This window comes from Astatotilapia calliptera, chromosome 12 (genome assembly GCF_900246225.1).
Source record: "Astatotilapia calliptera chromosome 12, fAstCal1.2, whole genome shotgun sequence".
Classification (NCBI taxonomy): domain Eukaryota; kingdom Metazoa; phylum Chordata; class Actinopteri; order Cichliformes; family Cichlidae; genus Astatotilapia; species Astatotilapia calliptera.
This window is the reverse complement of record NC_039313.1, coordinates 17,237,864-17,257,823: the sequence shown is the minus strand read 5'-3', so window position 1 is coordinate 17,257,823 and position 19,960 is coordinate 17,237,864. Positions and strand designations below refer to the sequence as shown.

The 19,960-nt window shown below is 41.2% G+C and overlaps 1 protein-coding gene across 2 annotated transcripts; it reads right to left on the bottom strand.

Moving 5' to 3' along the window:
- Positions 1-1,104: 1,104 nt before the first annotated feature.
- LOC113033716 (leucine-rich repeat-containing protein 43) lies at positions 1,105-16,896 on the bottom strand. Of its 2 annotated transcripts, none has more exons than XM_026187772.1 (12): positions 16,696-16,896; positions 16,407-16,619; positions 15,933-16,043; positions 13,455-13,597; positions 9,665-9,903; positions 9,379-9,542; positions 7,581-7,719; positions 7,031-7,173; positions 3,196-3,285; positions 1,882-2,094; positions 1,628-1,709; positions 1,105-1,417 (listed from the first exon to the last, which is right to left on the bottom strand). In XM_026187772.1, exons 1-12 carry the CDS (start codon positions 16,780-16,782, stop codon positions 1,278-1,280), a joined length of 1,764 nt encoding a protein of 587 aa, XP_026043557.1. In that variant the 5' UTR covers positions 16,783-16,896; the 3' UTR covers positions 1,105-1,277. The 2 variants fall into 2 exon arrangements, with proteins under 2 accessions (XP_026043557.1, XP_026043558.1); XM_026187773.1 differs by having other exon boundaries at positions 7,100-7,173.
- Between the last annotated feature and the right edge of the window lie 3,064 nt (positions 16,897-19,960).

Here is a 19,960-nt window from a genome sequence, read left to right as displayed (position 1 = left end):
ATTGCCTCTAATTTTGTCTCCAAACCACTCAGCCTAATGTGTCCATCCTGGTCTCATCATTCCATTTTGTCAGGGCTGTCATGTCCAAACCATAGATCACAGCAGGTCTCACTACCATCTTATAAACAGTCCTTTTCACTGTTGCTGCTATTCTTCTGTCAGAACTCACCCCTGACACTCATCTCCACCCACTCAACCCTAATTGAAAAAAAATATTCATACTTTTAATGTCAGTATTTCTGCTAAGTACCAATCAGAACCAACCACAGCACAGAAACGGCTCTTACTGAAGTCACTGATGACCTGAAGGTCAACAGTGATGTATTATGATTCTTTCACAGAGACATTTCAATGATCACAATTTAACTTGTTTAACGGGTCAGATTCTTGATTAATTTTCTAGAAACTTTTCAGAAGTGAAAAGAGATAAGATGGAAATATTTGTTGTTACTCCAAAAAGTCAAAGACATAAAATAATTTATCATCCTTTCTCTGAAACACAGTGAACAAGTTATGAATCTTGGCATTATTTTTTCGACAGTGATCTAAGCTTTGATAATCACTTTAATAATTTAATAAAGTTACCACAACTGCTTTTTGTCACTTGAAAAAATATAAAAAGTTAGGCTCTAATGGGGTTCAGTGCTGACATTCTCCATCACTGAACCCACCCTACTGGAGTGGCTGGGTCCAACGGGCCCAGGGCGCTCTCACTTGACCACCCTCCTCAGGACTGGCTCCAGGGCAGGGGCCCTGGTAACCCCATCTTGGGCACAGTAATTCGTTCTCTTGATTTCTTTACTTCTACAGAGGTCCTCTGAATCACTCTTTGTCTGGCCCTTCATACAGGACTAATTTGCTTTGGGGCAAAAACCCCTCAGCAACATAGCCCCTGGGCTCACTGAGACACACAAACCCCTCCACCACCACAAGATGGTGATTCACTGAGTGGATTTAAGTAAAAAAAAAAAATAGCTTCCATGTAGTTAAAAGGAATCTGTCAGTCTGGGTGGTTTTTCCATGTCACATGAACACAAAGTTGGGTATGATATTTAATTTGAGGTTCTGAATAAGCCCTAAGTACGGACATTTTCCAGTCCACTTAAATGCACACAGAACATGCACATAGGATGCACATAGGATGCAAATACAGCAGCCTGGTAACGCGGTACTTTGCAGAGGCAAGAAATTTATTATGCAGTTAAATCAACGGTACAGTCACAGTTAACAGTCATGAGGAAGGAAGGACAAACGGACCCCGGGGAGAGCAGTCTGCCTTAGGAGGTTTGTGGCAGGAGGAAGTGGTGAGCTTCAGATGCAGTCTGCCATTTCTTCAGCTCCACAATCAGCTCCACAATCACCGGTTCCTGTTGGCTGGTTATTGAGTCGTGCACCTCAAGTGACTTCTTCTCTTTATCTGCCGAAATCACGCAGGATTACAGAGACGGAAAAAGAAAAGCTCACTGACTAATGATGCAATTTCATTCTTTGCCTTCTTTCTTAATATCCTCTCCTAGACACAGACCACAGCATCTACAGCTGCTCTGACTCTCAAAGTGGTCTAGTGCTTTTATCCTGTCTTATGTATGTCAAAGCCATTTTGTCATGAAGCAGTCTTCTCGCTAACCTTTTGACGATGCTGCATTGTGCTGTCTCCCTTTTGTTTCCTTGTCCTCCTTCTTGTCGTCTTTGATTTTCCTTCCCAAATCCTAAAGATGTACGAAAAAAATAGCCCGGACATGTCAATTTGTTTTTTGTGTCCTTTCCTACAATGCTACTCTTTTGGATGGATTTTCCTATTTTAACCTTTGTCCCATGTAACTCATCCAGAAAACAGCAATAATATCTCAGCAAAACATAAACTCATATGTGCAAACTTGCCTTTTGATGTGTTTGTGTTGCTTCCACCTCAGAGTCTGTGTGCAGCATGCCAAAGTCACAGAGGACTTTAACCTGCTGGCCTCCTCTGACCAGGCTTTGCAGGGGGATGTGCACGGAGCCAAGGATTCGTCTGATCGGGGCATCTTGGACCAGCTCAGATACAGATTTTTTATTTTTGTCTTTAGACTTGGTGAAATCAGATTTAACTGGAGACTAGAAAGAAGAGACCATTGACATTAAATAACTTTCTGTTTATATACAGTCCCATTGAGGCTTTCCAAGCAGTTATTATGTTTCGGTTGATTACAACCCCATTTCTAAAAAAAATTAAAATAAATAAAATAAAACCAGAATCCATAAACCCAAATTTTATCCACCACAGGACACAGAAAGTGTTTAAAGTGAGTGAGTTAATATTTTTATTGGCAGCAACACATCTTTAAAAAGTTGGCACGGGAGCAACAAAAACCTGAAAAAGTAAGTGACTATTACAACTAGGTTTACTGGCAACTGGTCAGTAACATGATTGGATATAATCTTATAGAGGGAAAGTTACACAGAACTTAAATGGGCAGAGGTTCACTAACCTGCAAAAAACTGCATCTATAAATGATTTCAGAATAATCAAATCAACAGATTCAGATAATCTGGAGGAATCTCCTTACGCAAGAGATCGTTGGATCGTCAGGCAGCACTGCATTAAAAACATGTCACAGAAATCCCTCCATGGACTCAGGAACACCTCCAGAAATATTCATCTGAGATCACAGTTCCCTGTACCATCAAGTGCATGTTAAAGGTCTGTTATGCAAAAAAGAAGGTGCCACATATAAACATGAACCTTTTAGTTGTTTTTTAGATTTACTGCTATTTCCCTGACACTTATCTCCACCCACTCCACCGTAACAGAAAAAATGTGCATACCTTTAATCTCTCAGTATTTATGATAAGCACCAAACAGAAACAGCTCTTGGGATTCCCCAATGGTCACTTTTTGGTCCATTTTGAACTTTTGAACCTTTATATGCTTTCGCCTAGTGTTGCACAAATCACCCCTGACACTCGTCAAAAGCCTGCATCTCTGAAGTAAAGGCACCATCAGCGTTGAAAGGAATATACAGTATGCAATAAAGCATAGCTTCCGACACTGAACCCAGACGTAAAAATCAGAGTATCTGTCCACATCACAAAGTTTCTTCCACGTTCCACAACGGTGCAAGATTTCCCTGAAAATAAGTTCATTATTGTGTCTGCAGTCGGTGAGTTAGGTGATGGCTGTACCTACAGTTCAATGGTATTACATGATACACTCACTTCTTTCTCCCTCCTGCCTTTCTTCTCTTTTCCAGTTTGGTTGGCTTTGGTCAGCGGGACTTCTTCAGAAGCTGCAGGCCATGACAGGACCTAAAACCACAAACTATGAGTTTCGATTCATTTTGCGGCTCACAGTGGCCAACAAATCTTCAGCTCATTGTCTGCTTCAGAAATAAAATTGAATATTTCTGGTGTTCTATGTGCTAAATCTGATAAGGTGCCTTCCTCCCTTATTGCATCTGCGTGTTTGATTTGCTACCAAATGACCCATTTCTCAGGAGGGCTGAGACCCTGAGTACGAGTACACATGCTCGTGACCTGCTCATTGTCTCCTGCTTCTAATATATTTATTTTTAGGTTTAACCAAATAATTTTGGTCAACATGATAAACTGTGACTGTTGTGGAGAGCCTCATCAATAAGCTTACAGAGACAACATTAGTACTGAACAGGCCCAAGGTTATCATCAACTGGAACTCTTTTTAATCAGAGTGCAGCATCAAGTCGATTAAACTCCTGGGATATTGATCAGGTCAGTTTAGTATCAGAGGGGTTTTTTTTTAAACAGTTTCAGATGCTTTGGTGTTAATGAAATTAACAACAGGTGCACTACAGTGAGAACAATAAGACAACCCCCATAACACGAATGGTTTTACAGGTGGAGGTTGCTGGCAGTAGGATCTGTGTCACTGCTGGTGGTAGGAGGTAACACCTGGACCAGGACTGTCTCAATAGCATGGACGAGATTCCAGGAGACAGACACTTACTCTAGTAGAGCGGGACAGGGCCGTAGAAGGTCCTTAAGCCATCAACAGTACCGGTATCTACCCTAGTGCGCACAGAGGAACAAGATAAGCTCTGCCACAGCTACAAAATGACCTCAGACTTCAACAGACTTCATGAGGGTGGCCTGAGGACAATGTCATTTAGTAGGCGCTGTGCTCACTGTCTGGCTCTTAGCTACAGAATACCAGAACTGGCAGGTCCACCACTTTTCACAAATGAGAGCCGGTTCACCCTGAGCACATGTGACAGACATGAAAGGGTCAGGAGAGGCTGAGGTGAACCTTAAGCTGCCTGTAACATCCTTCAGCATGACCGGTTTGGTGGTGACCCAGTGATTGTCTGGGGAGGTATACCCATGGAGGGGTAGTCCATCTAACCAGGTTGCACCTCAGACTGTCCAAGAGTGATACCCTGGTCCAGATCTGGGATTAGATCCGCAGGACCTCATCCATCGTCACATTACGTGCATACTAGGGGTGCAACGATACACAAAATTCACGGTTCGGTTCGGTTCGATACTTTGGTGTCACGGTTCGATATTTTTTCGATACAAAAAAAATGTTCATGCCTTTTTAATTTGTCATTTATTAAAATTATAAATATATATTTTAACTCAAAAGTACAGTTTTTAAATTTAACCCTAACCCTTGTGCGTGTTTTTTATTTTGACAGCGAATGCGCACCTGCGGACCACTTATGTGCAGCCCTGGTTATTTAGCTCGTCATATCACAGCAACAGAAATTCTTTTGGCCATGAAACCATAAAGCTGCACTTTCTTTTTGCCTTATAGTCTCATTTGTCATAACTTCTCCATTTTGTGGTAAGCTTTTCTTTGGCTGTCACTTCTTCACCCTGACCTGTCTTATTTGGCTCAGCAGAACTAAAATATATATCCTGCTGCTTTTACACACGCACTCACATAAGCTCAGCGATTCTCTGCGCGATCAACCTCTCACATGTTTAAGCTTGCTGCGGGAGATTTCACTTGTCATGTTTGCATAGTAAGCTAACGATTAATAAGACGATGTCAGAGGAATTGGTGCACAAATTATCATCACTCACAGATCAGTGCTGTCGCTCTCTATACACAGTTCGCACGATTGCAAAGTGAAAGCAAAAAAACAAGCGCAAATTCAAACGCGATTTCAATATGTCACATATTGACAGTGGCTCACCGATGCCAATGACATAATTACCCAGCTACATTTCTGAAAGAATGCAAAAGCATTGACATATATTTTTCCTTCCTACAATAGCCCTACGGGCAGGGAAGAGATAGATTTTGGTAGCCCGACTGAAAAAAATCGCTAGCCCCAGGACGTCGGGCTAGCGATATTGCGAGCCCTGTATCTGATTGAGGAATCACTCATCTTTGGAAAAGAGAGTTTATTACAGAGAAATGTCTCTTTCCAAAATAAAAGCTATACTATCCGCTTCTTCTGGGCTATATTCTCAGCAGCATAAGGAGAATCATGTGCTAACAGCTGTCTAAATGACTCGGCTAAAGTTAGTAGCATGCTTGTTGTTTTTGTCTTTGCACTAGGATGATGTCGGTGTAAATGTGCAGTCATATTCGTTGTGTTCCCACTAGTGCTTTCAGGTTGATCTCGTTGAAATGACCTTAAAGCCACAACACGGCAAATCTCCGTTAACGAGCTACCGCCGATCGCCTGTGCATGGGGCTAGACGAGCTAACTGCGCTAACACACTAGTTCCCACCCATGTAATTAAGCATTGCGTGGCACATCCAACATACTGTTTTACTTTAGTCCATGACTCGCTTACCTTCAGGGTCATACGTCACATGAAAACCAAAATAATTCCAAACGCCAGATCTGAATGTTGTAAGGAGAGCTTAACTTCTGTCTCGCTAGCTTGCCCTGCGCTCTTCCTTCTGACTATGCTGTCTGTGTTGAGCACTCAATGGATCTGCGCTCGACAGTGCAGCCTAGGCGGAGTAGTCGAACGCAGATTCACTGAGCGCTCAACACAGACAGCATCGTCAGAAGGAAAGTTGATAAAATAAATTACAAATGTTGTATTGTTCGATACATATGCGTACCGAACCGAAAGCACTGTATCGAACGGTTCAATATCGATACGAATATCGTTGCACCCCTAGTGCATACTACCACATGGGGTCATACAGACCATTCTGAGTTGCTGCATTGAAAGTTTGGCAAAACGGACGAGCCTGCAGCATCATTTTTTCCATCCGTCCATTTTCTTCCGCTTATCCGGGGCCGGGTCGCAGGGGCAGCAGCCCAAGCAGAGAAGCCCAGACCTCCCTCTCCCCAGCCACCTCATCCATCTTATCCGGGGGAACACCAAGGCGTTCCCAGGCCAGCCGAGATATATAATCTACCCAGTGTGTCCTGCCCCAGGGCCTCCTCCCGGTGGGACATCCCTGGAAGACCTCGCCCAGGAGGCCTCGCCCAGGAGGCATCCTTGTCAGATGCCCGAACCACCTCAGCTGGTTCCGTTCAATGTTGAGGAGCAGCGGCTCAACTCTGAGCCCCTCCCAAATGGCCGAACTTCTCACCCTATCTCTAAGGGAGAGGCCAGCCACCCTTCGGAGGAAGCTCATTTCTGCCGCTTGTATCCACGATCTCGTTCTTTCAGTCACTACCCACAGCTCCTGACCATAAGTGAGGGTAGGGGCGTACATCAACCGGTAAATTGAGAGCTTTGCTTTCACACTCAGCTCTCTCTTCACCACAACAGCCCAGAACAGCGTCCGCATCACTGCAGCCGCTGCACCAATCCGTCTGTCGATCTCTCGCTCCCTTCTCCCATCACTTGTGAACAAGACCCCGAGATACTTAAACTCAGGGTCTCGTCCCTGACCCGGAGTGGGCACTCCACCCTTTTCCAGAAAGTGATCATTTTTTCACTTTGATTTTTGTGTGTCTTTGAATTCAAGATGACCCCAATGAAGCACTTTAACTTCTTCAAAGTGCCTTTGAGTCATTTCAGGTTTCAGTGAATCAGAAAAATTTGGCTGCAGGCCTGAGCAATCACACACCCTATCAAACCTGACTTTCTGTACCTTTTCTTCCTCTAAGCATAAACGCAGTCCCCGATTGAGGAATTTCTTTAAATCTCCCAGAGCGCTCACAGTGTGGGTTTGTGTGTCACCGAAGTCCATGCTCTCTGACCACGACAGCTTGGACGTGCTGTGCCTTAACACTTCTGAGGAGTAAATAAGAAAAACATACAAAAAAGTCCAGCTTTTGAATCGTTATGACTACACACTGCAGTAAAAGAAAACACACAAGTAAACCAGATATAAACTGGCTGCTCATCAGTGCCTTTGACACCTGATGAAGGCGATAAAAGATCAGGTTCGTCATTTGGTTTCAGGTTATGTAGGCATACAGCTCTTCATCGGCTGATCTGACTGTAGTTTCCTTTAGAGCACTTGTGTAAATTCCACAAACTTTATAAGAGAAAAATTCTCTCATTTGAACAGGACACATCACCAAGTTTAAGAAATCAAAGTGTCTGTACAAAAAGCTGTCACAGTGTCTGCTGTGCTTCATCTGCAGTCAGACGTTTACGTCAAAGACACACAGGTCAGATGAGATAAGTGTTATTACCACATGTGTTGCCACAACTGGGTTTCTCTGAGTTCAGAATGCCGCCATCTTGTTTGGACGTCTGTTTTTCGCCGTTCTCGTTTGATCGTTGGCCTTCAGTCACAGATCTTGTGTCAGATTTTGTCTCAGTGTCAAGTTTCTGTAAAAAAAAAGAAAATCAATTTCAATTTGGAGTAATGGGATAATTTTACTTCTGTGGTACTCTGAGTCCTTTTCCCTCCCAGTTGTGTGCTTAAATTTAGGAAATGATGTGCTCGTTTTCCTTTTTGACTGAAGTGTGTGGCTTGTGTATTGTGTTTTTGTGACGTTAAAGACTTGTTGCTGTCTACAACATAGAAAGTGGAGTTACAATCTCTCCAGCGATTAGAGCATTGTCTGTATGAGATGGTTGTGTGTTAGAATCCTAGTAGATCAGCAGTGTGTGAAATAGTTATTCCCCGTTCTGGTGCTCAGTGTCAACGTCAGCGGGTTGTTTTGAGTTGCTGCTGTGTGACTGGCTAATTAGATTTTTGCATTAACATACAGCTATACCTAATAAAGTGGCTACTGAGTCAATCAGTCAATGGCCACAAAGTCATCAGATCTGACAGATGTGTAGTAGAAAAACAAGCAGTTGCCATTTTAGAAGAATAAATACATTTACATATTAAAGAAGTATAAAAAAAGAAAACTATTAATGCTCCCAAACCTTGTCAGTAAATGCAACATTTTTTTAAACATTACTGCACTGTAAATGTGTCCTATGGCACGTGTGTACTCATGTACTTACCCATGCCGCTTACCCTTACCCTAACCATCAAAAACGAATGCCTAACCCTTACCCTAACCATAACCTAATTGTAACCCTGACACTAAAACCACATTTTAAGTCTGAAAAATGCCTTCAAACTTGTGGGGACCAGGATTTTTGGTCCCCACAAAGATGTCTAAACAGGTACACACTCACACACATATGTATATATACTGTATTATAATAACATAAAAATATTACTCATGCCATGTAAAATTAATACTAACAATATTTCTCCTTCACTCTCACTGAACTGTACAAAAAATCTTGTTGCATTTTACTGCATGTAATAGCCGTTACACGATTTTTCTTATTAATTTTTTCTATTTTTAGTTTTCTAATATATAATATCTCAATTTCACATTTGTGCTGCTGTAATAAGTGAATTTCCCCAATGTGGGATTAAATAAAGTCCATGTCTATGTTTCACCATGACTCGTTCACCTTTTTCTGTAAATGCAAGCAAAACTTTGTTGGCCTGTTAAAGTTAAACAGGGTTTATAACTGTATCTAATGTAATACATTAGATACAGTTGCATTAAAAGATATTTAGAAATTTAAAACAAATCTTAAGATTGCCGGTAAATTGCTAGATAGAGATTTTAGAAGGATTTTGTTGCTGCTTGTTGCTCTTAATTTAGTTACAGCAGTGAAGTAAATACATTAATCACGTGCAACAAAAGAAAGGTGAGGTTAAAAAACCCCACAAACCTCAATTTGTAGTAAAATTTTAATAAAGAAGAAGAAGAAAGATGTGAAGATGTAGTGTGTAGTAGAGAGATTGCGTAACCAAGGTGGAAACAACAAATGACGAACTTATCAGCGTGTGGGTAGCTTTATCTTTTAACACAGGAAGGAAATATGTTGTTTGACTAAATTGCACTCTTTATTCTGACAATTGTACGTCCAAAGCTTAAATGCTTAAAACCATATTAGAATGAGGCCCAAAACATTTAAAAACATTTAAACTTGTAGCTATGCTAAAAATGTGTGGGAAGGATACGTCACAGAGTGAGCAGGTGTCTGATGCCTCAGGAACTCGTAGGTGATAAAATAGTGGTAGCTGACCACAGGGAAAACGGGAGCTTTGTCATCCACAGTCATCCGAGGATCTGGAATTCCCATCATCCTGCCCACGCTCACTGTGGGTGACGCTATGCCTACTGCCAGGCCTGTGCAAAGTAAAAAGTATTCTGATGTTATGACCTGTAAGCACATGCTCAGTGTGCATTAAAATTATATAGAAATCTGGGGCCCTCGCTCACAGGGCTCATAGGGCAGCTTACACACTCACCACTCATCTTGGCCAAGCCCCTAAAGCGAATCCTCTCCTCTGGGGAAATCCATGAGGTGTCCAGACAGGAAAGCTGCGGGAGGCTGTCCACAGTCAGTCCTGGGTATGAAGATGCAAGCGTGAAAGGATTTCCCTCCAGCAGCAGCGTCCTGAGGCAAGGCAGGGTGCTCAAGCCATTTAGCAGAGCTGGCTGGTCCTGAAACCCACAGTTGCTGAGGTCCAGACACACCAGCTGTGGCCTGAGGACAGACAGAGGTGCTGGCTTTACAGGACAGATGTGTATGAGACAACTTGTGATCCAAATAGATGTTAAAGAAGATGACAGATATCTTATTTCATTCATGCAGCTATTAACTGTGTTTTAACACATCTTCCATCCATCTTCATGGGATGGATAATACTCAGATAGGTTATGATATTTAAACGATGCTCAGTTCGTACTAAGAGGGCCAAAGTGTGCCAATAAAATACCTCACACCACACAGACACACACAGACACACACACACACACACACACACACACACACACACACACACACACACACACACACACACACACACACACACACACACACACAAACACTGTTTCACTTTAACAGTCAGCCTGAACTGTTGATATGAGGCAGGATGGATCATGTTTTTCACCATGTTTTCATGTTGAATCTGTGTGAATTGTAGCCCCAGTTTCCTGTTCTTAGCTAACAGGTGTGGGACACACTGCGGCCTTTGGCTGCTGTAGCTTATCTCCCTCTCTCAGCTGACAAGCAGCTTTTCGTTTTTCACCCCAATTGAATGTCAGCAGGTTGTTTTGGGTGTGACATAAAAGTCATAAAGAAAAATATAATAATATATAAACACACACACACACACACACACACACACACACACACACACACACACACACACACACACACACTGGATACTTTCTCTATTTCAACCTGTTCTCTATAACTCATAGAGATGGTTCTGGGAAATCCCTGAAGATCAACAGCTGTCATCCAAACTCACTTAAATCATCCTTCTTCCTCATTCTGATACTCAGTTTCATACATGCCTAAACACACTGTATTGCTACATCGTGAATGGCTAATTAGATATTTGCGCTCATGAGCAGCTGAAATGGTGTGCCTAATAAAGTGGCCAGGGAATGTATATACATAGTGAAACTGAGGAGCACAAAATAGTTTTTCACAGAAATGCAGGAGCCATTACTCCTCATCCCTGAGTGTAATTTCCACCCAGGGTCGCACTGACACGAATCCGTCCGTGTCTAAAATAGTTACAGTTTCTCTAGACCAGGGGTGTCAAACATAAAAAAAGATCAAAAAATTGATCTTTTTTTTTTTACACTGGACTCACAGTAAATATAAATACAGGCTGAGTTTCACCAATTCGACCCACTTAATTAAGTTCAAAATGTATGTGGCCCACACTATAAAAGGAGTTTGACATCCCTGATCTAAACACGTCAGTCATATTCAAAATATGCTTTATTTAGTCATGAATTTCAAAGAAATTTATCTGGGAAATCAAAATCAAGTCAACTGCGAACGGCTATGACACAGCATCCTTGTAGGCTGTTATCACAGTTATCGCTAAATGTCAGCTACAGTGTGTGTGCCAGTCATTTAAGATCCAGATGTAATAATCTCATTCTGCATCCACAATGCAAATCTCCTCCCGCGACATCCCAGATTCACTTAAATCGCCTTTAAAATCTCTTTTAAAATTTTGATTTTCTTTTCTTTCTTTTTTCTTTTTTTAAACCTGTTTTTTCCTCCGTCTATGATGTCATGCCTGTTTTTGTTTCCTTCCTTTTTGCTGTTCTGGTTGTTAATGCTGAGGTTTCAGTTGGGATGCAACCAATGACAGTTTCATTGTATGGCACACAAATGACTGATGAGCACTTGTAAAAACCCTTTTGACTAGTTTAAGCCAGTTACTTAAAGTTTCCCGGGCTTGACTGATGTAGCTGCGTTTCCTTCTAATTTTTTCTTATGTGGTGTTTATCAGTTGTGAGCTGCAATCTTTGGGTGTAGCGTAGGCAGCAAAGGGCGGTGTCAGGTTAACCTGCAGGAAACCCATGATGACAGCCAAGACAAGTCCAACTTTTACTGATAAAGTTCACTGCGTAACAGAAACATTGCGTCTGTCTCTCTCACAGAGTTGAGTTTCAAAAATGAACGCCATTCGAAATGTGGGACACCGTCTCAGTGAATGGACCAAGGGGGCCACAGAAGGCACCTGATCAACGTAACTCCAAAAAAGAAATAAAATCAAAGCTGTATGTTTGGTCCTCTAGTGTTTCAAACTATAAACATCAATGCAACTGTGTCTTTTTGAGACAATCTCAGGCTCTAAAATACCCTCAGTCAGTGGTCACACTTGGAAAGTTACCCTTAAAATCACAAACTGTGTGTGCATGTGTACCAACGGGGATCCAGCCGCCCACCAATGGAGATAAAATTCACTGCAAATCATGACGATGCTGTTCTGACTGATCATTTTTGCATTACGATGGTAAATTTCTGCTGGGATTTTCCTGATATGAGCCGGTCATTCATAGGCCGTGATATCATTCGAATGCTGTGGCCTTCACAGCTATCAGGTTGAAGGGGGTTGATCTTGATCTTGAAAAAACTAAAGGTGCACAGAAGCAGCTCACCCGACACTCTATCAAGACACTTCATGAATTTCCATGGTTCACTCAACGTTCAAATCACATTTTTGTAGATTTGTAAAATACTGTGTAAAAGTCTTCTCTATATTTTTGCTTCCAAGGAGCCAAGCTATTTTTTAATTGGTGTTGAGCATTCGTTTTCCAGGCTTTCTAAAGTGTTTTGTTTGTTTTTCACTCGTTTTCAGTCCACTTCTTGTCATTGTCCATTTTCAAAGTAAAGTTTTTGTTGTGTTTTTTGTTTTTGGGGTTTTTTTTGCTTGTTTTTTTGTTTGACCTATGAATAAAATAAAAACACACCACTTGTTCCCATTTTATTAACTGAATTGGTGAAAATGACATAGACTACACCCAACATATAACATAACATAGTTTGGTAGGCATAAAATAGTATTTTTGCACCAATGAGACGATTTCCAACGAGCTACAAGCCAAAAACATGACATTTATGGGCACTGTGTGCAGTGTGTCCTTAAAAAATCTTGAGGGAACTGGACAAGTGGAGGACAAAAGAAGTCCATCCAAAAGCTGCTCAACAAGGCTCCTCTCTCCCCTGTACGAGCCATTATACTCCTGTTTTCACAAGATGTTTAACACTTCCTGTTCTGAAAAATCCTGACGGGTTTGTAGATGTCTGCAGTTCTGGTTAAGTGATGATTAAGAGCAGAAGCCTCAGAGCTCTAACATGAAGCTGTAATACTTCCTTTTGATTGTAACAGACACAGACATCATCAGACCTGTATTCCCCTCTGGTATTATAATTCTGTAAACTGTGAAAGCTCTGTTTTTTCCTCACAGTTTTGTGGGTGAGATGAAAAGATTTTACTCCCAACAGGGTGTGTTTTAGTCTCTGGTGGCCACTTTAGCAGCAAACCAGCTGATATTGCTTCAGTTTGATCAGTGCAAGTATGACACACAGGTGTGAAAGAGAAGTAAATCCACATAAAAGCAACCTGCAATGAAGTAATGTCACCTGCTGACTGATTAGAAAGTACACAATTGCACTTGAAAGCTTGATTTGACCTGGTTTGGTTTTCTTAAAATGCCAGAAAGCTTCCGGTTTGTGTGTATGTGTGTGTGTCTGTGCATGTGTGGTGTGTATTATGAACTAACCACTGTCTTCCAGTAAGATGAGTGACATCATTGTGGGAACCCAGAGTGTTTGAGCCGAGGCCGAGGTACTGCAGGTGGGGAGGAGGAGCACCGCTGGTGAGGCTGTCTAAAGACGACAGCCGGTTTGCACGTAGCTCCAAAATCTTTGAAAGAAACATGGTCAAAATGTGTCACTCACTCATCTCCATGCAGCATCAGCTACACTATGTTCTCTGAACTTTCAGATAAAAGCCTGCTGGGCGTCATCATCATAGATCTGAAAATGAAAAAGAAACAAACAAAATAAACACCAAGGACTGATTGACTTGAGCTGCTGAGCTATAAGTCTGATTGTGCATTAAAGCCCAAAACTTTAAAGCTTCACAGTCCTTGGCATGTATGCGTTATTGTGTGCACGCTGAACGAAAGAGACAAAGAGAGATAAAAGAGTGAAAGAGAGAGGGAACAAAGAGCGAGAACGCGAAAGCAAAAGAGCAAGTGTGACACTGCACACTGGTTGCAGCACTTGTCATCGTCACCTTCTCGTGTTATCTAGGCTGTGGTTGTCAAGAGCATCAGATTCCTCGGTCTTCGCCTGGTGCAGAACTTGAACATCTCAATAGCCAGGATGTCTACTTTCTGCAAAAACTGAGGAAAGCCTACATCCCACCTCCCATCCTCACCACATTCCTACTGAGGGACTATCAAGACCATCCAGAGCAGCTGCATCGGTATATGATAGTGAAACTGCACAAAATCAGATTGAGAGACTGTGTGGCAGAGAGTGAGAACAGCTGAGAAGCTCTTTCCTCCATCACAGAATCTGAATCTGATTCTCACTGCATCTGCAAAGCCAGCAGTGTGGCTGGATTTGCAGATGACTCTACGCACCCCTCGTTCAGGCCGCCACTGCCAGACTGTGCTGGGCTAAGCTCTCAGTGCATCAACACGTTAAAACCACTTTCCCACAGACGCTTGTGTTCAGAATTTACACACAGTCATCATGGGTTTAGTGCTAATTTGAACTGTTATTTTTCCGTGGTTTAAAGTTTTTACAGCACACATGTCTTTAATGACTTTAAAAAACAAGAATTGAGTGCAGAAGTTTGAATTTATTTTGGATTTCGTCTTCACACAGGGTAAACATGTACACAGAGGCTCAGACTTTTACACACCCCCCCACTAATATTTGGTTAAACGCCCCTTAGCAAGTTGCACCTGGATGAGACACTATTGGTAGCCTGGCTGGATATTTGACCACTCTTCTTGGCAGAATTGTTCGAGTTCAAACTGGTTGATTTTGCTGGCACAGACCCAACTTTTAAGGTCATTAAGGGAAGTTTAATGTTAGCCTACTGTGTCCATTCCAAAACCAGTTTGTTTGGGATTATTGTCCTGCTGGGACTGCCAAATGTGTCCAACTTTCAACCATGTAGCTGTTGATTTGAGGTGAAGTTGAAAGATTTAGAGGTAGTCCTCCTCCTCCATTATTCTATCCACTTGCATGTGTTGCAATGTGACAATATAAATGGCAGCAAAACAGAGCATGATGCAACCGCCGCCATGCTTGATAGCTGGTACAGTGTTCTCAGATTTGAAAGCTCACCTTGATTCTTCCAAACTCAATAGCTCAGTCTTTGTCTCATCTAACCATAAAACCTTTCTCCAGAGGGCTTTGCAAACTTCATTCAACTGAGCTTAAAGGTTTCAACTAAGGCAGGGGCTTCTTTCTTGGTCAGCACCCTCTCAGTTCATAGAGATATAAGACTGGCTTCACTGTTGGAGAGTAACACTGTCCAACAGCTCATGGCAGGCTTGAGCCTCGGAGCTTCATGAACATCCCAAGCAATCTCTTCTGATGGTGATCATATGGGTCTTCCTCCACACCTTGGAAAAGTGGTGACACAGTTTGAACTAATGCTGTTGAAACCTGAAGTTGTTGAGAAATGTCTGAGAGAGACTTTCCCAACTTGTGTAATTTTGCATTCTCATTCTTTCACTGAGTTCCATGAATGTTTTTCATTGTTCCAAAGTATTGGTCAATCCAGTGAGTGCTGGCAAACAAATACTTTTATGCTGCAAAGAGGAACTACTGGTTGTGCGTCATGTTCATATTGTATATTTGTATGATTCTGGCCCTGTGTGGATCAGAGAAAATCAAAAAAAATTCAAACTTGTGCATTTAATTTCTTTTTTGTTGTTGTTTTTGTTAAATCATTAGAGGTATGCTGTACAATCATTGTACTCTGGAAAAAATACAGTTAAAAGAAATCATTTAAAGTCCAAAATTACCATGACATTTATGGCAATGATGAGAGTATTTAAACGTCTGATCTCATGGGTAAATCCGAAAGCAAGGGTGTCGTCTTTGATGATGCAGAAAGGGACAGCTATAGTGTTTTTTGGTGAATCATGAATCACATTTAAATGATAACAATGCTGTCTACACTTAATCTGTTAAGAGCTGCAAATTCAAGCTGAAGCAGGACTGGGACTTGCCTTTAAAGTGCGGGGAAGGTGTACTGTGGGTACTTCTGAGATTTTGTTAGCACTCAGCACCAGCTCCTCCAGCTTTGAGAACTTCAACAGGCCATCGTCAATGGCTGTTACCTGAACACGCAGACAGACAGAAGATAAACCTTTACAAATGTGTAAAAGCATCAAACATTAAATAAATCCGTGCTATGATAAATAGTGGGGTGAGGAGTCATCCGAGGCAAACTGGTAGCTTTGAGCTAATCTGTGGCGAAGAAACATTAGACAAACTGACAGCAGTTTAACATTGGGACAAATATAAAATTCACCCCCAATAACCCTTCATATCACAGTCAGTGAAGATACTCATATGGTTCCTTCTCAATCTGGGGTACAAAATGTTTTATTCTGAATGACTGTGGATCATAGACTGATCAATGACTGTTGCCAAAGGCTATCAGTGAACACAGGTGCACTCCTAATGAGAGGCCTACTCACGTCTCTGTCAACAATACGAAGTGAAGTGAAGTAGTTGTAAATGAAGGGGGCGTGAAGGCGTTCAGGTGTGAGCACAGCCAGCTGTCTGAGAGGCAAAGCTTGAGGGCTCCACATTGCATCATGGCGCCATGGAGAATGAGGGCAGCTCAGCAGATCCAGGAGAGCATCCGTGGACTCCATCTCTGCTCGCTCCGCACTCCCTTTGGTGTTTCTCTGCAGATTGAATCCATGTTTTTAATGTCTTAGACTCTAAAGTATTTATAGACAAGTCAGTGTTTTAGATACTTACCCATGTGCCATTTCCACCGGGAAAGTCATTCAGACATAGGCTGCGAATCAGCTTCTCTATCACAGCAGACAGTGTGCTTGAGCTCATGGCTGACTTAGTCACTGTGTAACTTCATCACATTTAGGCGGATTTACACCACGGTCCCACTGTAGCTAGTGTAGTTCGTGCATTCATGGTCAGTCTTTGGTCTGTCTGTCAGAAGAAAAGGACTTCTGCTCTTTGTTTACAAATGCCTGTAGGGTTGCCTGGCAACACCTGGGGCTCCATGCAGCTACCCTGTGAAACATTAGGAGGGAGTTCGGCATGAATGGCTCTGAAGTCCTCTGTTTTACTAACCATTAAAAATCAAACACATTAACTGAATAAAATGACGGCTGTTCTTCTCTGATGAAGCTTGGTGATTCTTTGTTGTGAGTGATTCTTTGGCCTTACCTGTTGTCTCTGTGGTGAGATGACCTTTGCCTTAGTAGAAAGGATTTGTGTTTGGAAGTGGACAGAAAAGCCGACTGAAGGTCATTCACCTGACGACTTTGCCATACTTCCTAAATCATCACTATTCATCTGTTTTTAATCAATAAATTTTAACTTTTATTCTTTGCCTGTCTTGATTCTTCTTTATTCTTCCTGACTATAGTTTTCCATCATCCCCTGCATGCATGTTGTGGGTTTTTATCTTATTTACACCCAACTACTATTCTGTCTTTCTTTTTTGCTCTCAATAACTGAACTGACTTTCTCCTACAAATTATGGCTCTGCTGCACTAAATGTGGTTGGCTACAACATCTACAGAAGAGAGTGGAGTTGCAAAAGGTGAAGGGATTATGGTTTTTATGGACTAGGGTATTCGCAGTAATGTAATCCAGTGGACAAACTGTATTGAATTAGAACGTATTGGCCTTAATATAGTGTTATTTCCACAAAGGACTTTTACTTTGATAGTTATTTACAGGCCACCCTCATCAAATAATGATTGTATGATAACTTTCTAGCTTTGTTAAATGAATGTAATGCTTTAATAAAGAGGTTATTATAATGGGTATGACTATAACATGACTACTGGACTGAGTGATCATTACCTCACTGGCAAATTAAAGATGTTACTTTTATAGAAAACAAAAGTTATTTGGACTCCTGAAAAAAAAGGAAAAGAACACTTCATAAAAAAACAATAAGTGAATTATTTGGGGTCATTCGCTACTAGGAGTCGATTTAAAGGAAGATAGTCAGATTTTCTCTAAAATGCTGCTAAATACAACTGACACCATACTAAGTTACGAGAAGAAACAAGGTTAGCAGGAAACCACAAAAGGAAGGCTGAATCATTCTCGTCTTTGGTTAAAAGTTTCTAAAACAGCATGTGTGTTTTTCACCAAATCAGGACAGTCTAGAAAGTAATATTTACATATTGCAGAAAAACTGCTGTGATGAATATTTGGGAAATTGAATGACTCTAAACTCTCTTTTAAATCCTAAATTTAAAAAAGTAGTCACATTGAAAAATGTCATCTTCAAATAAATAGTTAATAAAGCGTCTGTTCGTGCAGCTAAAATGTTTTCTCAGATTTTTTTTCCCAATATAATTTACTGTATTATAACACAGTCGCAGTCTAATGCTTTAACAGTGCAGCTTACTTAGCTTTGAAAAAAATCTGGTCACATGGACACGTGAAAATTTGTCTTACATTTATGTCAAACGTTTTTACCATCAGGATAAACAGACGTAGATGTGACTCTGCAAAGGCTGTGCAAAAGTGTCCCCATCAGCATCAGACAGCAGCATACATACAATGTTTTAAACATTAGCTAAAAAGATGGTTGACTGATAATCAGTTCTAAGTTTTATTCTTTCACTGCCATCTTGCTTTCCTTTCAGTATTTCTTCTTTTTCTTTGTTCAAGTTTTACTTAACCAGGCCCCAAAGCTAGCCAAATGCACACCTCAAGCCACACCTTGTTAATGTAAACAATTAGCAATTAACCCTTGGCAGCTCCCAGACATTTGCAGGAAGGAGATACAGAGGTGAATAATAATGACACAATAATTCCTGACAGGTACAAACATAACTTTATTATTAATTAAATCTGTGTTTTTCCTTGAATGGAAGAGTAAATGTGTGCATTTCAATCGTTTTCATCTCAGATTTACTGATTAACACCAGTCATCTGACAAAGACAAAGGCTTGATGTAGCAGCTCCATGCAGCTGTATATTTAAGCACAAAGGTGCTTTGGGGTAAAGAGCCCGATAGGAATGTCTTTACATTTTCAGGTATTTAGTTTAACACTAAATATCGATTTTAAATTTGCTCTTGTGGAGGCTTTTCTTATAGGATGACAATGAATTTGGGTGACCACACATTTTCACCGTGGGGGACGTGCAGGTGAGCCTACAGAAAGTTAATGTTAAATGGCATGTGTTGCACTGATTATTGATCGATTTACATGATAAGACTTGTGGAAGCATTAAAGATACTGACTCGTATTCATAATACATTTTATTTAGTGATGGATTTTAAAGAAAATAATGAGGAAGTGTAAAATAAAGTCAGTGTTTTTCACAATTACTGTGAACAAAAAGATGAACTGGATTTTAGTTGCAAATATTTACTCAGACTTTTTACACTCCACTGATTTAATAGGTGCATTTTATGTTTTGTTGCCAGTGGGGGATTCTGGCGAAATATATTGCTTTACTTCCTCGTCTTGCTTCCTGTCATTTCTGCAAAATGTGCCCAAACCTGTTGATGCCACCTGTGTTTCGCTCAGAGCACTTACTAAGCGCAGTGGCTTTTTAAAATATATATTTAGCAACCAAAGCAAGGAAGTGCTCACAGGGGGAAAGAGGGAAGAGAGCAGGATGAGTAAACCACAAGGATTTTGGAATTGAGCAGTGCTGTCAGTTACTTTGCTGAACACAAGGTCCAAAAGATGAAGTTCTGATGGGTGAGTTGTTTGAGTTTTTGTAAAAGTTTGAAAATATAAGGATGTTGTTTGTGTGCTTGTCCACTGGAAATGACTGTTCAATGAGGAAATATATGAATGAGTGTGTTTGTTATACGGGTTTGTCTCTTTTACCCCATGCTTGAACAGACATTAGTGGCCTTTATGCGGCTGCAGTGAGGCCTGGGATTGAGTTGGAAACTGAGTTGGATTCACATTCTGGGAAGTGTGAACATCTGGCAAAAATTTATGGCAGCTTATTAATTATTGTTGAGTTAGGTGTGCACAAATGTTTTGTGGAATTCTCCAGTAATCGAGTGACAGAG